The following is an 18,713-nucleotide window of genomic DNA, read 5'->3' as shown; positions in this document are numbered from 1 at the left end:
TTTGTTTTTAATGTGTGGCGGCGTCCTGTGTCATAACTACATCTCTGACGTTTGTAACAAACCAAACCGTGTGAAAATCGGCTAAAAATGAGAGGAGTTATGATGATAAGTGTAGCTGGACACACACCTTCCTCCATAGAAATAAATGCACTGGGACGCATGGGAGACCCATCCAAGATGGCGGCCGCTGAACGTCAGCTCCAACAGGAAGCGTCAGTCAATGAGGCGTCTACGTATGTTATGTCCATGTCCAGATCCACCACATCCACGCATCTCCTGGCAGAGTCCAGGACCGCCGTGATTCTCTCTGACTTCCTGTGATTCCAGTTTATGACGGCTCAGTTTGTCAGCATGGCGACAAATGGCCGACATCCCTCCTGGTCTGCACTGCTGCCTCCATCTCACCATTTCTCTGCCTCCTCTTTCAGCTTCAGCTTCCTGCTCTGATCTCATCCACTTTAACTCCCTTCATTCTTTTCAGACTATTTTCTTCCTCCTCCTCTTCGTCACATGATAATAAGTATGATATATAATATTATTAGTGCTGTCAATCGCTTCAAATATTTAATCGCGATTAATCGCATAAATGTCGTAGTTAACTCGAGATTAATCGCAAGTTAATCGCACATTTTTATCTATTCTAAATGTCCCATTAATTATCATTTTAATGCTCTTATCAACATGGAAAAGTGGATCGGTTGCTTTGTGCAAATGTTTTTTTATTGAAAATGTGTCGTGTTATATTTCACACTAACATTCACATTTGAATGAATCAAATCTCACAGTTTAACGCTGTCAACAAACAGATGACAAAATAATAAATGCTTGTTTACAAAAAGCCCTTCAGCAGCCTTTTCTAAGGGATCAAAACAGGGAGATACTAGATAAAGTTAAAGGTGACATCATTGTAAAGTAGGACTCAGCCTGTAGTGCAGTTAAACCACGGCTGAAACTTTCCTTTAAGTTTCCTCTGAACATCCCAGCAGTCAGACTGTGATGCTGTGTTTGTTCAGCAGAGGCTCATCAGCCTCTTCTTTCTCTCCAGAAACAGTGAACATCACTTGTCTCTGGCTGCAGTCAGCTTGTTTTTAGTTGCGGTATCCATCTGTCTCTGTCCAAGCTTTGGTCTTGTCAGTCGACCCATCTGCAACTTCTTGAAACTAAACTTTCTATTCAGAATCTTGTTCGCGTCCATTTCGGCGTTTCGCGCCTGACATCCGCCGACACTTTGACAGCTAGCGAGCAGGCGAGACCCAAACATGCGTGGGGCGTGTCCATTGTTTTGTTTCCGGTTTACAATCGGATCCTGTAGTTTCTCTAACGTTACTAGCAGTGGACACAGCTTCTAAAAAACTACAAGTTCACGAGGTCACAAAGAGCGTTAATCGCGCGATAAAAAAATGACGCCGTTAAAATTGATTTGCGTTAACGCCTTAATAACGCGATAGTTTTGACAGCACTAAATATTATATATGATATAATGATATTTATAATTCAAGAATTATTGTTTAAGTATGATTAAGAAAGTTATCTTTTTATTAGCTTCATATGTAAACTGTGTCTTGTTATAAGGTGCACATTGAATGTTTTCACCTGGCAAAGAATATATGTATGCATACATGTGTGTGTGTGTGTGTGTGTGTGTGTGTGTGTGTGTGTGTGTGTGTGTGTGTGTGTATTACCTCATTTATTTTTTAATGTACTATATTTGGTTTATTTTGCAACTTGTTTACTTTAACCAGTGATATTAAATAAATCATGCTTTGCAGCTGTAATATAGAGTGATATGTTGCAAAACATTTGGTAAAAATGTGAAAAAATTAAAACAAGAGAAATAAACATATTAACAAATATGTAAAATATGAATTAATCAAAATATTAGCAGCATACAACATAAACACACCAGAAAGTAATAAATGGAATTTTTCGCATAATCTTCAGCCATTTTTAGCCTTAAAGATTTAAACCAACATTTTAAATCGTTTTTAGAGCTGAAACCAATCTAATAATATTTAAAAGTCTACTTTTATATAACGTTTAACGTTTTCTCAGCCCATATTACGCGCTCGATTTCTCCGCAGCAGCACGCAAACGCGCCTCTCTTTTCTGATTGGCTATCCTCACTCTCCATTTGTTCAGTTATCTTTTCTGATTGGCTGCTTTGTATGCCAGTTAGCACGTTGTCGAGCCTCTAATAACAGCGGGGCGGGGCCTGAGTTTGCGTCCAGGTGACGTCATTGTGGACTGTCCAGACCATGATGGCGGCGGCGGCAGCAGCAGCAAAGTTGGGCGGCGGTCTCGGTTCTTCTTCCACCGGTTCTTCCCGACCAGTGGCGGCGGATTACTCGGTGCTGGTGGTGGTGGGAGCGCTCGGTCCGCCTGGTCTGCTGGAACGGCTGCTGCAGCAGATAGACTCAGGTGAGTTCTAATAAAGTTATCCGGCACCGAAGACGCACAAGAACCGAGCTGCAGCTACGGTACTTGGGGCGGGAAGTCAGCGGGGCCCTTCAGAATAAAATCCGTGAAGAAGAGCTGACGTCGCTGCTACTTTAGCGTCCAAAGTTGTTATCACTAAAAAATGTCTCCCTGTTCGGCTTCCCTTGTAGATTTCAAACCGGGGTTTAACACCACAGTATGAATGAAACGTCTGTAGAGTGCTTCTCCTTGTCGGTAGCGCGTGAACAGGTAAAATAATACTTGACAACATTTCCCGGGAGTACAGTTAGCATGCTAACCCCAAAACGTCGAACGTATCAAGCTAACCGAGCGTATCAAGCTATCTGAGCTAGCTAACGGGAGCTAGTTTCCTCCTTAGAAGTCTAAAGTCCACGAACCCGCAGTGTTTTTCATTCGTGTTGAATGATTCGGTTCATTCCCTCCTCATAACGTGGTCAACGTCAGGACACAGCTGCCGTGGACACAGGCTTTTAACGGGACACGGTTTTGTCGCGTCCCCTCCGCGATGTGAAACAGCTGCTCGTTAGTGTTAGTTAAATTTAGATGTGACATCACAGCGGACATGCGGAACATCCTGTCGGTGGTTCGACTGCACTTTGCTGCTCTTTACCTTTACCGTCTGCTGTAAATGAACGTTTGAGCTCCGGTTACAGTCTCCTGAATCAGATGTTTGGTCGTTACTTTGGGTTCATGTGGTGTTTGGTTCACATGTGACGTTGTTTGGTTTCTGACGGCTGCTCGAGTTCATTGACAGAAACCTCATTGATCACATGTGGGTGGAAGTTTGCCACTGAGTTTCTTAGAAATGGCTGCTGCATTTACAGATTTTACTGAAAAATGTCCAAATCACTTTTGAACACCGTCAGAAGTTGCAGCGTCGTCTCTCTCTGATGGCTGAGCCTCTGGATCGCCCCCTGATGGCTGTCTGTAGTATCGCTCATAAACCGCCTGGTACGGGAGGGGACGCGGGTCAAACGAAAAAAAAATGAAACAAGTGTCAAATCGGTTTTTCTCAAAGGTGATTTCTGTCAGTGTAGGTGCTTCTCATCACGCTGATGTGACTTCAACTTTCCATTTTTTTTGACACGTTTGGTTCTAGAGTTATTTGAAGGGGGCATAACGTAGTGATTGACAGCTAACCCCACCTGTGATCAAGGGGGGTGGGTGTAAGACGAGTGTATGACCTCGATACCGTGACTACGATCACCACTGTGATAGCATAGCAGGACGTTTTGTCTTCAGTCCGGCGTCCATCTTGACTTATGGTGCATTTCCATTCCACAGTTCCAGCTCTACTCGACTCGGTTCTACTCTACTCTACTAGGTTTGGTTGCGTTTCCATTACAATTGAGTACTTCATAGTACCTCCTCAACGTAGGCGGGGTTGTCATACTACGGCTGTGACTGCCATGATGCCAATTTGTACATGACGCGAACAGAACCGACAAACAATGGAGGACATCGAGGCGATGTTGTATTTGGACCTCGTTGACGGACCACGGTGATATTTTACGAGCAGCCATTTCCCTCGAGTGAGAATAAAGAGTACAGTCAGCGGTTGCTGTTGCCCGGCGTTACAATGGAGGGGGCGGGATTGTTTTTCCGGTGTTGGATGTCGCAGACCAGTGACGACACTCCGGCCAATCAGTGGCCGACAGGCTGTTGACGTCAAACATATAGTATCGCTTCTACTCGCTTGGAACCTCGCCAGAGCAGGTACTAAATATCGTACCAGGTACTATCCCTAATGGAAGCACAAAACAACCGGGTAGAGTAGAGTCGAGCCGCGCTAGTGGAAATGTGGCATTACAGTCTTTGGTCAGAGCCCAACACAGGAAATACTCACAGCTTCAACCAGAGAATGAACGACGTAAGTGATTAATGTCTGATCAGAATTATTGCTAGTTACGTTGACCAATCTGTTCAGCTGTAGCGTCCGCAGGACTCTGTGTTATTACTGTGTAATTAAACTTATGCTGGTGTCATTCAAAGGGAAACAGGCGAGGCAGCAGAAGCTCAGTAACGTCTGCAGCACTGAATCAAACTGTTCAGGCCAGAACAATAATTTTACTGTGACTGAACACAAGTACACAAACACAAACACTCTGTCCTGTACGTCATGTGCTAGCACTGCTCTCTTCCAGCTCCAGTAGTTCAGTCAGTCACTTCAGGCTGTTTTCAGTCTGTTTTCAGCCCATTTTTTATTCTTTCAGTCTGTTTTCAGCCAGTTTCTGTTCAGTGTCAGGCTGGTTTTCTGCATGCAGATTTATTTTGCTGCTTGCTGACACACAAAGAGGAAGTGGTGTTACTAAATATCATCAGCTTCCTGTTTGCTGAGGGGAACAGATCTTCTGACAGATGAGGGAAACGTGGAGGGGTGTGTGACTGTGTGTGAAGACAGTCAAACAGAGCAGTCAGAACAACAGCACAGTTCACGGCTGCGTGTTGGATCAGATCAGACCTTCTGTGGACCAGTTTGTCTCCAGTCTGCTGCTGTGTGTGTTGAACACGATGAATAATGCAGCACAGTTACTTCAGCCTTCGTGCACCGCAGCAGACTGACCCACATCACCGAACACGTCTTTCTAAACTGGACCAGTTTCTCAGCAGTGAGCTGACGTCCCATTCAAGGGAATCCTGTGACACTTCATGTGGGGTTTGTTAAGGCGCCACGTCTTCCCTGGCTGTCACGTCCTGTCCTCAGAGACACAGTTTGGACGTATAAAGACTTGTCAGTGTGTGAAGCCTCCGCCCACACACACGACGAGGCTGCGAGCACCAGGGCCACGAGGACCACTGCCTCCACCATGATAATATTAACGCACGTTTCAGCTGTGCTGGGGCGAGGCTGTGCAGCTCTGAGACTCCCAGAATGCAGTGCGGTGGGTGGAGTCTGGTGACATCATGTCCTTCAGACACTGTGAGGTGCAGTGTGGTCTGGTTGTGTGATCTGGAGCCTTCAGTCGGTCTGGTTGCTGCTGGTCCTGATTAAAATTTCACGTTTTCAGAAGCATGAAAACTGAACAATGAAGTGAGCAGAAAACCAACTCGACCCCTGAAGGAAGAAAGTTCAAAATAATTCATTTCTGGTTCAGTTTGTAGATCTTTTAAAAGATGTTCATGTTGTTGTCAGCCACACGCACACACGCACACACACACACACACACACACTGACTGACATCTTTCTGTGGTCATGACAGATCAGTTTGTTGCTGTGTAGCTTGAGCTCACACGGGCTGCACTGATTGGTCGTTCTCAGCTCTGATATGACCAATAAGATGAGACTGCAGTCAGATGGTTCACAGTGACACATTCCGAGATGTAACGTGAAGCATGATGTCAGAGATGTTTCTGGTTGTCCAATCAGAGGTCAGAAAGCAGACAGCTGAGGTGTTTCTGATGAAGCAGGTGAGACACAGTCAGACTTTGTTCACCTGAGCCTCCACCCAGAGATGATGATGATGATGATGATGATGTCGTCACACCTGTCTGTGTTCTTCATCAGCTCTGTGAGCGTCATTTGACTCTACCTCTACATGAAATGGACCAATCACGTGCTGCCTTCTTCAGCCCAAGAAGAAGACAGCAGGTTAAAGTCCAGTGTTTTACTTTTGATTTGTTTCCTGGTTCTTCATCACGTTAACAATCACTCAGCTGTTGGTCTGAACAGCAGATTTTTCTTTTCGCGCTCTTTTATCTCCACCGTTAACTGTTATTATGGATCCAGTCAGAGTCAGAGAGTGGGAGAGTCTGTCCATCAGAGGTACACAGTGCATGACCCCGTGTCTGAGCAGGTGAAGCACAGACTGCAGGTCGTCTTCATGCACAGGCGTTTGTTAAACAGGTAACACAGAAAACACTGCTGTCTTATTCATATTAACACAGTTCACGTGTGTGTGTGCGCTCACACACACTCATCAAGTGACGGCTGATCCAGCTGTGATCAGAGACTGGACATGTACTCCCGGCCAGGATCATCGCCCAGCTTTATTGTGTGTGTGACTGTGTGTGTTTCAGGTGTGCGCTGTTGGCCTGTGGATCTGGATGTTTCTGTTCTGGATCAGCAGCTGAAACTGTTCGTGTCCAGACACTCGGCCTTCCTGTCAGAGCACGTCCCAGGTGAGAAACCAGAAAGACTGTTAGTGCACAGACAGACGGAGGCGTCTGACGGAGGCGTCTGACGGAGGCGTCTGACGGAGGCGTCTGACGGAGGCGTCTGACGGAGGCGTCTGACGGACGCGTCTGACGGACTTGACCAGAGAGGACAGAAGCTCTGATCCGGTTCAATCAGCCTTTGGGGGAGAGAGAGAGAGAGAGAGAGAGAGAGAGAGAGAGAGAGAGAGAGAGAGAGAGAGAGAGAGAGAGAGAGAGAGAGAGAGAGAGAGATGTCTGATTCAAACACATGGACGCAGTCAGCTGAGACTCTGCTGACACACACAGACCACAGACCCCCCCCCCACACACACACACACACTCTCACACTGTCTCCTCAGTCGACTTGATCAGCCTTCAGCAGCCAATCAGGACGGCTCGATTCAGCTCATTCTGAACTGACAGAGCCTCAGTTCACTGCCTCTGTTGTCACGGTAACCACACCAACAGCTGACAGGAAAGAAACAGAGGACTTCCTGTTGGCTCAGGGTCAGGGGTCGAAGGTCAGCTCAGAGAGACGGGTCATGGTTTTATCTGTTAGAAGTGAGTCAGCGCTGGTTTAAGCGGTGAAATGGCAGAAGACCAGTGAAACCAGCAGATGTTTCCAGCTGTGTGAGCATTCGTGACACACAAACATTCAACATCAGCACATCTGGAGATACAAGCTTTCCACTGGACAGGAAGAGAAGAAGAGAGAAGAGACGTACTTTTATTATCACGACACACAAACATGCACACAAACATGCACACGCCATGCTTTTTGTGAAATTATTTCTCTGCGTTTGACCCATCCTGGAATGTCGTTCCTCCGCGGCAGACCAGGAGCCAGCTGCCAGCTGACAGCGGTGCCCGGGGACCCAGTTCTCTTTTTCGTTACCATTGGTCAGGTGGTCTTCTTGCATGTCTTTAGTGGGGGTATTTTATGGAGGATACCCCAGGTGAACACAGGGAGAACATGCAAACTCCACATGCAAACTCCAGTAACCTGTGATTGAAGATGAAAGATAAATGTCATGGAGTGAAAAGTACAAAGTTTTCCTCTGAGATGAAGTAGAAGTATAAAATGAAAACAGTCCAGCACAGTACAAATACCTTGAGTTTGTACTGCAGTCCAGTACTTGACTTTGTGAGTTTATTGCTCGACGTGTGAATCACATGAAATCTGCTTTGATCTCTGCTGGTTTGACGTTTCACTGCTCAGATCGTAGCTGTTCTCCTGTCGGACGCCTGCTGTTGGTCTGCTGAGTAAGTTACGCTGTGAAACACCAGTAAACCAGAACACTGACAGCAGCTTCATGTGTTCATCTCCTTCATCCAGTCACGTGTTCACAAAGTGGTGAACCTCGCTCCATCCTCCATGATCGACTGAGCCTTTCCAGGATGCCCCTTTCTTACCCAATCATGATCCTCTCACCTGTTACCAATCAGCCTGTTTACCTGTGGAATGATCTAAACTGTTGCTTTGTGGCGACGTGTTCAGTCAAAGGTCATGAAGCTTCAGTTCAGGAAAGTCAGGTGTGGATGGACCAGTTCCAATCTGCTCAGTCCATCACTACGAATCGTACAGTTACTCAGTGGCGCTTATCTTATCTTAGCAGTTGTCGGCATGTTGAGGAAGTGCTCTCTGAGCAGCTGCAGATGTTGAACATCTGGATGGTGGGCAGTCTTTGCAGGGCGTGTCCTGGCGTGGCCTGACGTTCTGTCTGCTGTTCGCCTGTTTGCTTTCTGAACAGCTGATGTGTTTTCCTCGCAGGTCAGCGGACTCTGCAGCACAGCGGAGACATTCTGGACACTCAGGTTGTGGTGAATCCAGCTCAGGACTTTGTCTGCTCAGAGGTGAGAAGCGATTAAAGCGCCGTCAGAGGCCTCTTTAACAAACACTTCCGCTGTAAACACACTGGACAGGCTCAGAGTCTCTGCAGCAGATTCAGTTTATGTGTTTGAGCTGTTTCATCATTTCTTCCATCCTGGATCTGGATCCTCATCATGTGTCGGCCCGGAGTGAATCGATCTGTTCAGCTTCCTGCAGTTCAGCCCTCTGTGAATGATAACAGATAGACGTGTGTCCTGTGTGTGTGTTCAGGTCCGGCGGCTGCTCTGCGATTCGTCCCAACACAAGCTGTTGGTCCTGGCCGGTCAGTGCGTTGAAGACACCGCAGACATCGTGTTACAGAAAGGCTGCTTCTCTCTCAACCACCTCATCCACATATTTGCAGATGAAGAGGTGAGAAACTGTCTGTCTGGTGTTAGTGAGGTTTGTCTTGTGATGCTGGTCAGGAGACCGTGGCTGCTCTGAAGCACATGAAGCTGACCTGAGATCATGAAGTGCTTCATATCACAACAACAAACAAAGGTAGAAGCGATTGGTCGATTGACAGAGAAACAAACGGCTGATCAATTATTTCAGTCATTTATCAAGAAAAAATAGGTTCCAGCTTCAAGATGTTGCTTCAGACGTCACTCTGACAAACTGGTTTGGGCATTTTTAATGAATCTTTTGACATTCCGCAGACCACAAATCCATTAATTGAAAATAGGCAGATGAATCCAAGAAGAAAACTATCGTTAATTGCAACCCTGAAATAAACTTGTTTGATGAAACACGTGAAACGTAAATAAAAAGTAGGAACTTCAAGTTGATGAAACTTGAACTGAATTTTCAAACGAAAATAAAACATGACTGAATGTTTGCCTCCACCCGCTGCTGCTGAGTGGATGTGATGGAGACGAACAGCTGGTGGAGCTGATCCTCCAGTCGCTGCCAGCAGCTTTCACAGCTCGGACAGGAAACGCTGTTTACACTCATTTAGTAAAAGTTTGTTGATGACCTTCTGATCCACGTAGCTTCATTGAAAAGTATTGGTCAGCAGTTAATCAGACACAAACTGAATAAATACCCTGAATTGATGTAGAGCAAGTGACAACATGGCAGGGCTGTTAGCTTCAGTCTGCAGCTGCAGGTGTGAGAGCAGGTTGAACAGCTGGCACAGGTACAGAAACTCTCGACTGTATGTCTGGTGGGTCAACGAGTTTTTGCATTTGTTGCACATCAGGATTTTCTACTGGCCAGGCAGTAATGTTTATTACGTGGTTAACAAAGATGGTGACAACACAAAGTTCACGTTTAAAAGAGCCCACCGGCTCAGAGAATACTAATGAATAAGGCCCTCATCAGGTCACTGCTTGGGCCCTAAAAATGAAAATAAGCTGCTTATTCTTCTCAAAGTCAGTACTGCTTATTGTTGGAAGTGATGTTTTTATAATCCCACTTGTCCCAGGATTTGTACTGTTCTGATGACTGGCTGCTGTCATCAGTAATCCAAATCAATTAATCAGACTTGCAATTTCTCTGTTTTGATAGGTTGGAGAGTTGTTGAGCTCTGCAGACCCACTGAGGAAGGCCAGACTCACCCTCAGCTGTCCGAACTATGGTCTTTGGAAGGACTCTGCATTGGACAGCCACAACCTGCAAGAGTTCATAAACATTCAGATAAACCCTCCCCTTGTCCTCCCAGAGATGGAGGGTCTGCAGGAGTTCACAGAGTACCTCTCCGAGTCGCTGGAGCCTGAGTTGCCCTTCGACCTCCTGGAGCCACCAAGCACCGTAGGATTTCTCAAACTGTCACGGCCCTGTTGCTACATCTTCCCCGGTGGGAGGGGAGACTCTGCCTTCTTTGCTGTTAATGGTTTTAACATCCTAGTGAACGGCGGCTCTGATCCCCGGTCCTGCTTCTGGAAACTGGTTCGACACCTGGACCGAATCGACTCAGTGCTCCTGACTCATATCGGTGTAGACAATCTCCCTGGACTGAACAGTCTCCTGCTGAGGAAAGTTGCAGAGCAGGAGGAAGAGTCTGTTGAATGTCAGGCTGAAGAGGACTGGATGAAAAACCTCATCTCTCCTGAGATCGGCGTGGTCTTCCTCAATGCTCCTGACAGACTGAAGTCCATACAGGCAGATCCCAGCGAGCTGCGGAGTTGTGACCAGGTGGCACTCACTCTGCAGCACCTAGAAAGACTGGCTATCAAACCTGAACCCATCAGCCGGTCTAATGGACCCAGTATAGAACCAGTTATCTTGTTCCAAAAGATGGGAGTTGGTCGTCTAGAGCTGTACACACTGAATCCAGTCAGCGGCAGCAAAAACCTTGAAGCTTTAATGCAGATTTGGCCAAACAGTGGCTCAAATATGAAGGGCTCAGATCTTCCACTGCCATGCCTTGTTTCCATTTGTGCTTTGCTGGTCTGGCATCCTTCCAACCCTCAGGAGAAGATCATCCGTGTTCTTTTCCCAGGGTGCACGCCGCAGACCAGAATTCTGGATGGACTTGAAAAAGTCAGACATCTAGATTTCCTCAAGCATCCGGTTGTGTGTTTTAAGGATCTAGAAACACCCAAAACTGAGAAACAACCTAAAAGAGCAGAGAGTCGTGAAAGCCTTAAGTCTCAATCTAAGGACTTAAGACCCAGTAGTGCCTTGCAGAAAGACAAGCTTGGAAGAGTAGATGTCAGAAAACAGGAGGTGAAAACGAAGCCAAAGGCACCAAGTGACACTGCATCCAAAGAAAAGAATGATGGGGAAGAAAGGCCCAAATTAAAGGATACAGATGCTAAATCAAAGCCACCTAAACCTGCTGAAAAGCTTGTTCCAAAGAAAGATGTGTCGAAAGAAGAGAAAAGGGAAGTGAAAAAGGACGATAAGACCCCTGCTGCTGTCGTAAAGAAAGAACAAAGTGTAGAGAAAAAGAAAGAAGTGATAAAGAAGGAAGCCCTGAGTATAAAATCAAAAAAAGACATCAGACCTGATCCAAAAAAAGACAGCAAGAAGGATGTAAAAACAGAAGAGAAGAAAACGGCAAAGCTAGCTGTCAAAGAAATTAAGAAAGCAACAAGTGGGGCTTCAAGTGCTGCGTCAACAGCAAGTACAGAACTAAGAAAAGCTTCGGGCAGAAGTGGAACTATAAAGAAAGATGGCACTCTTCCAAAGAAAGATACTTCAAATAAAGGGAGAAAAGGCAAGACAGGTTCAAAGGAGCAGGAAAACCGGAAGGAGGCAGATTACTCCAAGGTGTCGACACCTGAGGACATGACGGCTGAATTTGAGAGACTTAGATTAGAAGATGACAATGGGAACAGCGGTCAAAACTTGAAGGTTATAGCAGGCATGAATACTGATGGAGCAGAGGCCAGTGAGAACCAGACCTTGACGGTAGAGAGTCCAGAGCGGTTTCGCTGTATGGATATGGACCAGAACGTGGCCACTGCCTCGTTGAAAAACGGACCAGATGACACCTGTGCGAGCTCAGAGGAAAAGACTCTGGAGTTGGTCTCTCCTGCAGATTCTGTCACCAACTCTGAACATACCCCTTTCCATCACTCCCCTGAAGAGGGCATTCGGGGTTTAGGAGAGGACAGCAGCCTTGGAGTGAGAGGATCGGATCTAGGCCTTGAGGATTACAACCAAGGAGGTTCTTGTAGAACCTCTGACCTGAGCTCCCTGAGGGAGGGTCTGGAAAACTCCATGTCCTCTCAGGACAAACAGTCCAGTCTTTTGACACTCAGTCCTTTCAAAGACATTATTCCAGACTCCTTCTCCACCATGACCTCCATGCCGGCTGAAGTCTGCTCTCCACACTCTACAGAAGTGGATGAATCCCTGTCTTTCTCTTTAGAGCAAATGCTGCCACCCACAGCACTATCACCCAAAGGACCCATGGGAGACAGAGTCTACTCTAATGGACATGCCAGTGACTCGGACTCCAACACTGGGATGGCCTTACCTCTGACATCAAACCATAACGGCCGATGTGGAAATGGATCAGAGGAACACATCCACGGGATGTCAGAACTCATCTCAGATGTTCCACATGATGTTGATCTCTGCTTGGTGTCACCTTGTGAGTTCCAGCACCCCAAGACTCCAGAGAACCATCAGCAGCATGTCAGCCCTGGCCTCGCCACCCGTACCTCGCCAGACCTCTCCAACAACAATAACCACTCACAGGATCAAAGTAATAGCGACTGCCTGTCAGTCTGCAGCCAGGAAACACCATCCACATCAGTCAGTGACTCCCTCCCGACAGCCACAGACTCTGACGTCCCCCCCAATACAGAGGAATGTCCTTCCATCACAGCAGATATCGACTCTGATGATGATTCCAGTAGCCTTGTCCCGCCCCGACATCCACAAGATCATCCTAGCCAACACTACTCCCACACGGGAGGGCAGCTTTCCTCCCATGACCCACCACCAGCCCCGGTCAAAGATTTACCCCCGTTACCACCTCAGCCTGGTGCCTGCATGGCTGATGCAGAGGCTGACCGTTCAAGCAAAACCCTGAAGAGTTCAGCTGCCAAGACCAAGAAACCAACAAGTACGATGCAGAAGGTGAGCACCGGTAGTAGCACAACCCAAAATGGAAAGTCCAAGGTCGGCAGTTCCACAGGGTCACTAAAGATGACCTCCAGCCTTGACATAAAGCCGTCATCCCGAAATTCATTTGGAGGCACAAGAATTGGAGCTACAAAACCTTCATCGTCAGGTAGGCAGCCAAAGTCCTGAAAGAGTTCTGTCAAAGAGACAATGCAGCAGAATCTCGTGAAGCTCTGGACCTCCGTGAAAGTCTTCACATCACACAGATTTGATTGAAACGTGTGAGTGAGCAAATCTAAAAATTAGATTCATCTGTTTCTTTCAATTTCCAAATGTTTGTGGGTTGTCTAGACTACTTTTGCCTCATTTGAATTCATGAGATCTTTAAAATCGCTGACATCTGTCATCCTGACCTCAAATTTTCACGAGCTGGCAGGTTCAAGTCAGACACGCTTGTCTCCATGTCTCGTGTATGTGCTGTACACCCATTCAGGCTTTCTTTAGGACTGGTTGTGTCCCAGAGTCCAGCTTCTGAGATGTTGCTGATGTCCCTGATAGCCAAACAGTGGCGTCACTTTCACGCGGGGTACAGTCTGTGTGTGGATTTAGCACTAGCCGGGCCAGTGGTGCACCTGTGTCATCCTGCTCGGTGCTTCATTTCAGTTTAAGGGTTTTCATCCCCCCATCCTTTGAATTTTCCATCCATTGGAATTTCCCCTCGCGGGACGAATAAAGGCATATCGAATCCTTCACTTGTTCGTCCTTGTCAAGCAAATATGTTGGCAACACAGTAGCATAACTGCAAATACAAACTTTTTCCAGAAACTTTCTGAAGCTTGTCTTTGTGATTTTGGCACTTTGTTATGCTAATGACTGATTGGCCAGCACGACATCTAACTTAAAAACAGTCCTGATTGAGAAAGATCGATTAGTGCTGAAGAGTTTTAATCTCATTCTTCTGACTTCCCTCCAGCTTCCAGAGCTGCAGCTCCTGAGGGCTCTGCGGTGTACGTGGACCTGGCATACCTGCCGTCCGGCTGTGCCTCCTCCACCGTGGACGTGGAGTTTTTCAGACGTCTTCGCTCCTTGCATTACATCGTCAGCGGAGACGATCCGGTGAAGGAGGTGGCGATGCGGAGCATCCTGGACGCTCTGCTGGAGGGAAAAAGCAGTTGGCCAGAGGTTCAGGTCAGTAAAAGCACTAAAGGATGTTTGTTTACTTGAAGTTCTTGGATCTGTTCTCTGATTGGTCCATTTCACTGGCCTGTCCTCAGGTGACTCTGATCCCAACCTTTGATTCGCTGGCGATGCACGAGTGGTATCAGGAGACCCACGACAGGCAGAGGGAGCTGCTCATCACTGTGCTGGGCAGTAACAGCACCGTGGCCATGCAGGAGGAGACCTTCCCCGCCTGCAAGGTCGAATTCTAAGCCCGCCCATCTTACCTCTGACCTCTTCACAGGCGGATGAGGACAGGGAGGGAACTTTTGTCGTTGCCATGGTTACAAGCAGACCAGGCCAATGACAGGACATGTTCGATCAGGTTTCCTTAACAGTCTAAATTCCCGCCCCCGTCAGTGGAGTCATTTTAGAGAGCATGCTCAGTTACGCCCTGCACAGCTGTCACTGTCAGCAGTCTGAAGGTTGATGACATGCTGGTCTTTTGAATACGAAATGGTTTCCATTACATTTGCACCTGAGTGACATCACTGCATGGTTAGCACCTGTCACTGCTCTTCACTTCCTCATTGCTGGATCAGGACCCTCAGCTAACAAGCATTAGCACATTAGCAGGTGACTGGACGTTAACACTAACGTCTGAATTTAATTCAGTCAAGATGGAATGACTTCACATGAAGTCCAGCATTTTATCAATCTGAGAATAATCAGAACCAGCTCGGACTCCGAACCAGCTCAGACTCTGAACCAGCTTGGACTCTCTGATCCAGCTCGGACTCCGAACCAGCTCAGACTCTCTGATCCAGCTCGGATTCTGATCCAGCTCGGACTCTGATCCAGCTCGGGCTCTCTGATCCAGCTCGGACTCTGAACCAGCTCGGACTCTCTGATCCAGCTCGGGCTCTCTGATCCAGCTCGGACTCCGAACCAGCTCAGACTCTGAACCAGCTTGGACTCTCTGATCCAGCTCAGACTCCGAACCAGCTCAGACTCTGATCCAGCTCGGACTCTGAACCAGCTCGGACTCTCTGATCCAGCTCGGATTCTGATCCAGCTCGGACTCTGATCCAGCTCGGGCTCTCTGATCCAGCTCAGACTCTCTGATCCAGCTCGGATTCTGATCCAGCTCGGGCTCTCTGATCCAGCTCGGACTCTGAACCAGCTCGGACTCTCTGATCCAGCTCGGATTCTGATCCAGCTCAGGCTCTCTGATCCAGCTCGGACTCTGAACCAGCTCGGACTCTCTGATCCAGCTCGGATTCTGATCCAGCTCGGACTCTGATCCAGCTCGGGCTCTCTGATCCAGCTCGGACTCTGATCCAGCTCGGACTCTGATCCAGCTCGGGCTCTCTGATCCAGCTCGGACTCTGAACCAGCTCGGACTCTCTGATCCAGCTCGGACTCTGATCCAGCTCAGGCTCTCTGATCCAGCTCGGACTCTGAACCAGCTCGGACTCTCTGATCCAGCTCGGATTCTGATCCAGCTCGGACTCTCTGAACCAGCATGGACCAGAAAAACATTGTCCGCCTCCAGGAAGCTGCGCTGCGCGTCTCTCGACTTCTTCTTCTCAGAAGCACGATGGATGTGGACGTGACGACGAGGTGGAGAGAAGGCAAAATACCGGCAGAGTCGCCGTTCATTGATTGATTCCGTTCATTGAACCTGAAAACTGGTTTCGATCGATTTTCCATTTTGAATCCAAATCGTGAAGATGCCGACTTGATCAAATAATTATTCACTCTTGATATCGTGACATCTTTATGTTGTAATTACGCAATCTTGTCACAACCCAAACCTTTAACCTCGTCGTTACGTTCGTATGTTCGTCGACTTTATGTCGTATTCAGGAAACTTCTCCTAATCACTACATGGTCCACAATTAAGTGATATTTGTCTCCCACTTATTCAGCCTTTTTCTCATTGTGAAGAGATTTTTAGCTTCTTGTTAAACATGCAGACATAAAGAAAATGTCTGCAGAGCTTTTCGTTACAGCCGAGGAGAGAAGACGCGTTGAAGGCCGTGATCCAGCAGACGCTTTAGTGTTGGTGTGTGTTTGAATGAAGACGTTTGTGGGACCACAGCTCTGTGATCAGTGTGATCACGTGAAGGTGTGAACAGGACTGCATGCAGCACAGAGCTCAGGTCGGATCTCACCTGTGAAGAAGAATCACATTTCCACTTTTAACTTTTACTGTGCGACTCGCTTGAGATCGTTCTGCTCTGTTTTTCAACTAGCAGCTAGAAATATTTCATGTTTTCCCCTCTAAGGACTACATTACCCATGAGCCTTAGCTGCTGTATCACATTCAGAGCTGAGCTCTGCTCCACAGCTGCTGAATTGATCCAAAATATAAAAGTGAATTCATCCAATGAGTTCATTCATCCAAAGACCGGCTTCATCTCACCATTATCTGCCTGGCAACAGAGTGTGGAGTCCTCTGATTGGATGGTTCTTACTGCAGTGCTCTGGGACTTGTAGTCTTTTTCCAGAAGACTTAAAGCAGCCAGTTGAACCTGTGGGGGAAAATCAAGAAATCAGTATCAGATCAGAACGTTCCACATTTGTTTTTTGTGCTTTTAATGTTTTTTCTTTCATTTAGAAATGACGACTGAAACCATGAAGACAAAACTTGATTGTCCTTTTATTTTTATTTCTGCCTCAAAAAACACACATTTCAATCTGTAACTTATTTATTTATTTTCTTTTCTTCATTTTTACAAATCATCCTTTTTTCAATCACGTCTGCGTCTTGATGGGTCTGAACTTCGGTACGAGCGCCTCACTGACTGAACTGAAGTACTTTAAAGGTCCGGTGTGGACCATTTAGTGGCGTCTTTTGTCGAGTCTGCAGGTTGAAACCAGCTGGACGGCCTTCGTCTCAGCCTCCTGGCGGACTCTGAGGAGATAAAGACTCGTTCTGAGGTCCGTTCTTACGTTCAGGTGATCTGCGCTGCTGAAGACTCAGCGATGAACGTCAGATTTGTGTCCGTCGATCCTCGTGAGTCGTCCACGCCAGACCGTCAGTACCATTTGATCGTTAAAGTTTCACATCCAGTTTTTTGAATCACGATGAACCTTGAAGGGCTAAAACACAAACGCTCTGATCTGCACGAAGTTCAGGAGGCAGAGTTTTGATTTATGCTTTGAAGCCGAATGCTGAATTTTTATTGGTTGTTGAAGGAGCTGTTTGTGAACAGCTGATCCCGGTGCAGCGTGACTGCTTTGAGCCATAAAGTCTAAATATTTCAGCATAACAGTTGTTATTTAAATGAAGTTGTAATTTGGAGAAATAAAAGTCACATTTTGAGATAAATGACAGAAAGTTGATTTTAAGACTTTTAATGTTCAGATATTTTCCTCTTTATGACATTTCAATGAACAGATTGACTGTATATTTATAATATTATGTGTGTTTTGTACTCAGATTATGATGATTCTCTAAATGCTTTGACTTTTTTTGCAGGTTAGGGTTGTGACTTCATGTCCTAAAATATTCAGACTTTTCTGGAAATGTTGTGACTTTGATTTCTTCTTTTCTCTGGAAAAGGTCAAAATATTCTTCTTTTCTCGGAACATTTCAGTTTTTCTGCTTTATTCTTGGAATATTTCCAATTCCATCAGATTTCTTTTCCTTCGTCAGACACTTGAATCTTTAATCCGGTTTTAAGACAAACGACGTCAAAGCCACAAATTTATTCAAGATGTGACTGATTTTAAGAAAGCCCAGAATGCCCCACACCCACCCACCACCCTCCCACCACCACACAGAGAGGAAATGTGTGTGTTGGAACACTAATTTCAAAGATTCTTTCAAAATAAAAGTAGCCCTTTAACAGTGTCTGCAGTGTGTTTTATTATGAAAATTCTGAACTACAGTTATTGTTACACATCAGCGGTCTGCCGGCTGAATGAAACTAAATCTAAACGTTTCGTGATTTACTGGTTGTCTTCGAGTCTTTGTGCTGCAGTGTGATGCCGCCCTCTGCTGGACAAAACAACGTTCACTCGAACTGGAGGATTGTACGGACTGATTGATCGTTTATCAATAAGATATCAACATTTCTTATCTTCATATTCCTCCAACAAACCTGCAGGTTTATGTAGCAGTGAAAGACAGTTAAAGAGACTGAGTGTGATAGAAAAGACTGTTCACACAGAAACAGTAATACTACAGTACAACATATTATGAGGCAATAATAGTACAAGTACTGCAGTACATCGATGTAACACATGAATCACTGATAATCATTTAAAAACATCAAATAAAGAACAAATTGAATGAATGAGGAAGTCTGAAGGCTGCACGGACCCCTGTGGGACTGAGGCGGGCTGCCTCAAGGAGTCCAGACCTCCTTCAGCTGGTCCGCCTCATTTGGACCTCGGTCTCACTGGACAGCCTGGATGTGGTCTTCTGTCTGTCCAGAAGACCTTTGATGTCTCCGTTAGTCTGTGGTTTGTTGTTCTGGAAGCAGCAGACCTTTCTGGAGTGGACAGCAGTGTCCTCACAGAAACAGAAGTACAGTGAGACGGACGGACGGAGGGAGGGAGG

At 46.5% G+C, this 18,713-nt stretch overlaps 1 protein-coding gene across 2 annotated transcripts; it reads left to right on the top strand.

Moving 5' to 3' along the window:
• The first annotated feature begins 2,193 nt into the window (after positions 1–2,193).
• map1sa (microtubule-associated protein 1Sa) lies at positions 2,194–18,002 on the top strand. Of its 2 annotated transcripts, XM_070960520.1 has the most exons (7): positions 2,194–2,418; positions 6,475–6,576; positions 8,363–8,445; positions 8,693–8,833; positions 9,971–13,151; positions 13,956–14,170; positions 14,257–18,002. In XM_070960520.1, the coding sequence occupies exons 1-7, from the start codon at positions 2,256–2,258 to the stop codon at positions 14,410–14,412; spliced, it is 4,041 nt and encodes a 1,346-aa protein (XP_070816621.1). In that variant the 5' UTR covers positions 2,194–2,255; the 3' UTR covers positions 14,413–18,002. The 2 variants fall into 2 exon arrangements, with proteins under 2 accessions (XP_070816621.1, XP_070816622.1); XM_070960521.1 differs by lacking the exons at positions 2,194–2,418; positions 8,363–8,445; positions 8,693–8,833 and having other exon boundaries at positions 6,490–6,576.
• The last annotated feature ends 711 nt before the right edge of the window (positions 18,003–18,713 follow it).

The sequence above is a fragment of the Chaetodon trifascialis genome, chromosome 4 (assembly GCF_039877785.1).
Source record: "Chaetodon trifascialis isolate fChaTrf1 chromosome 4, fChaTrf1.hap1, whole genome shotgun sequence".
Taxonomy (NCBI): domain Eukaryota; kingdom Metazoa; phylum Chordata; class Actinopteri; order Chaetodontiformes; family Chaetodontidae; genus Chaetodon; species Chaetodon trifascialis.
The sequence above is the reverse complement of the archived record's forward strand: the minus strand, read 5'-3'. Positions and strand labels throughout refer to the sequence as shown.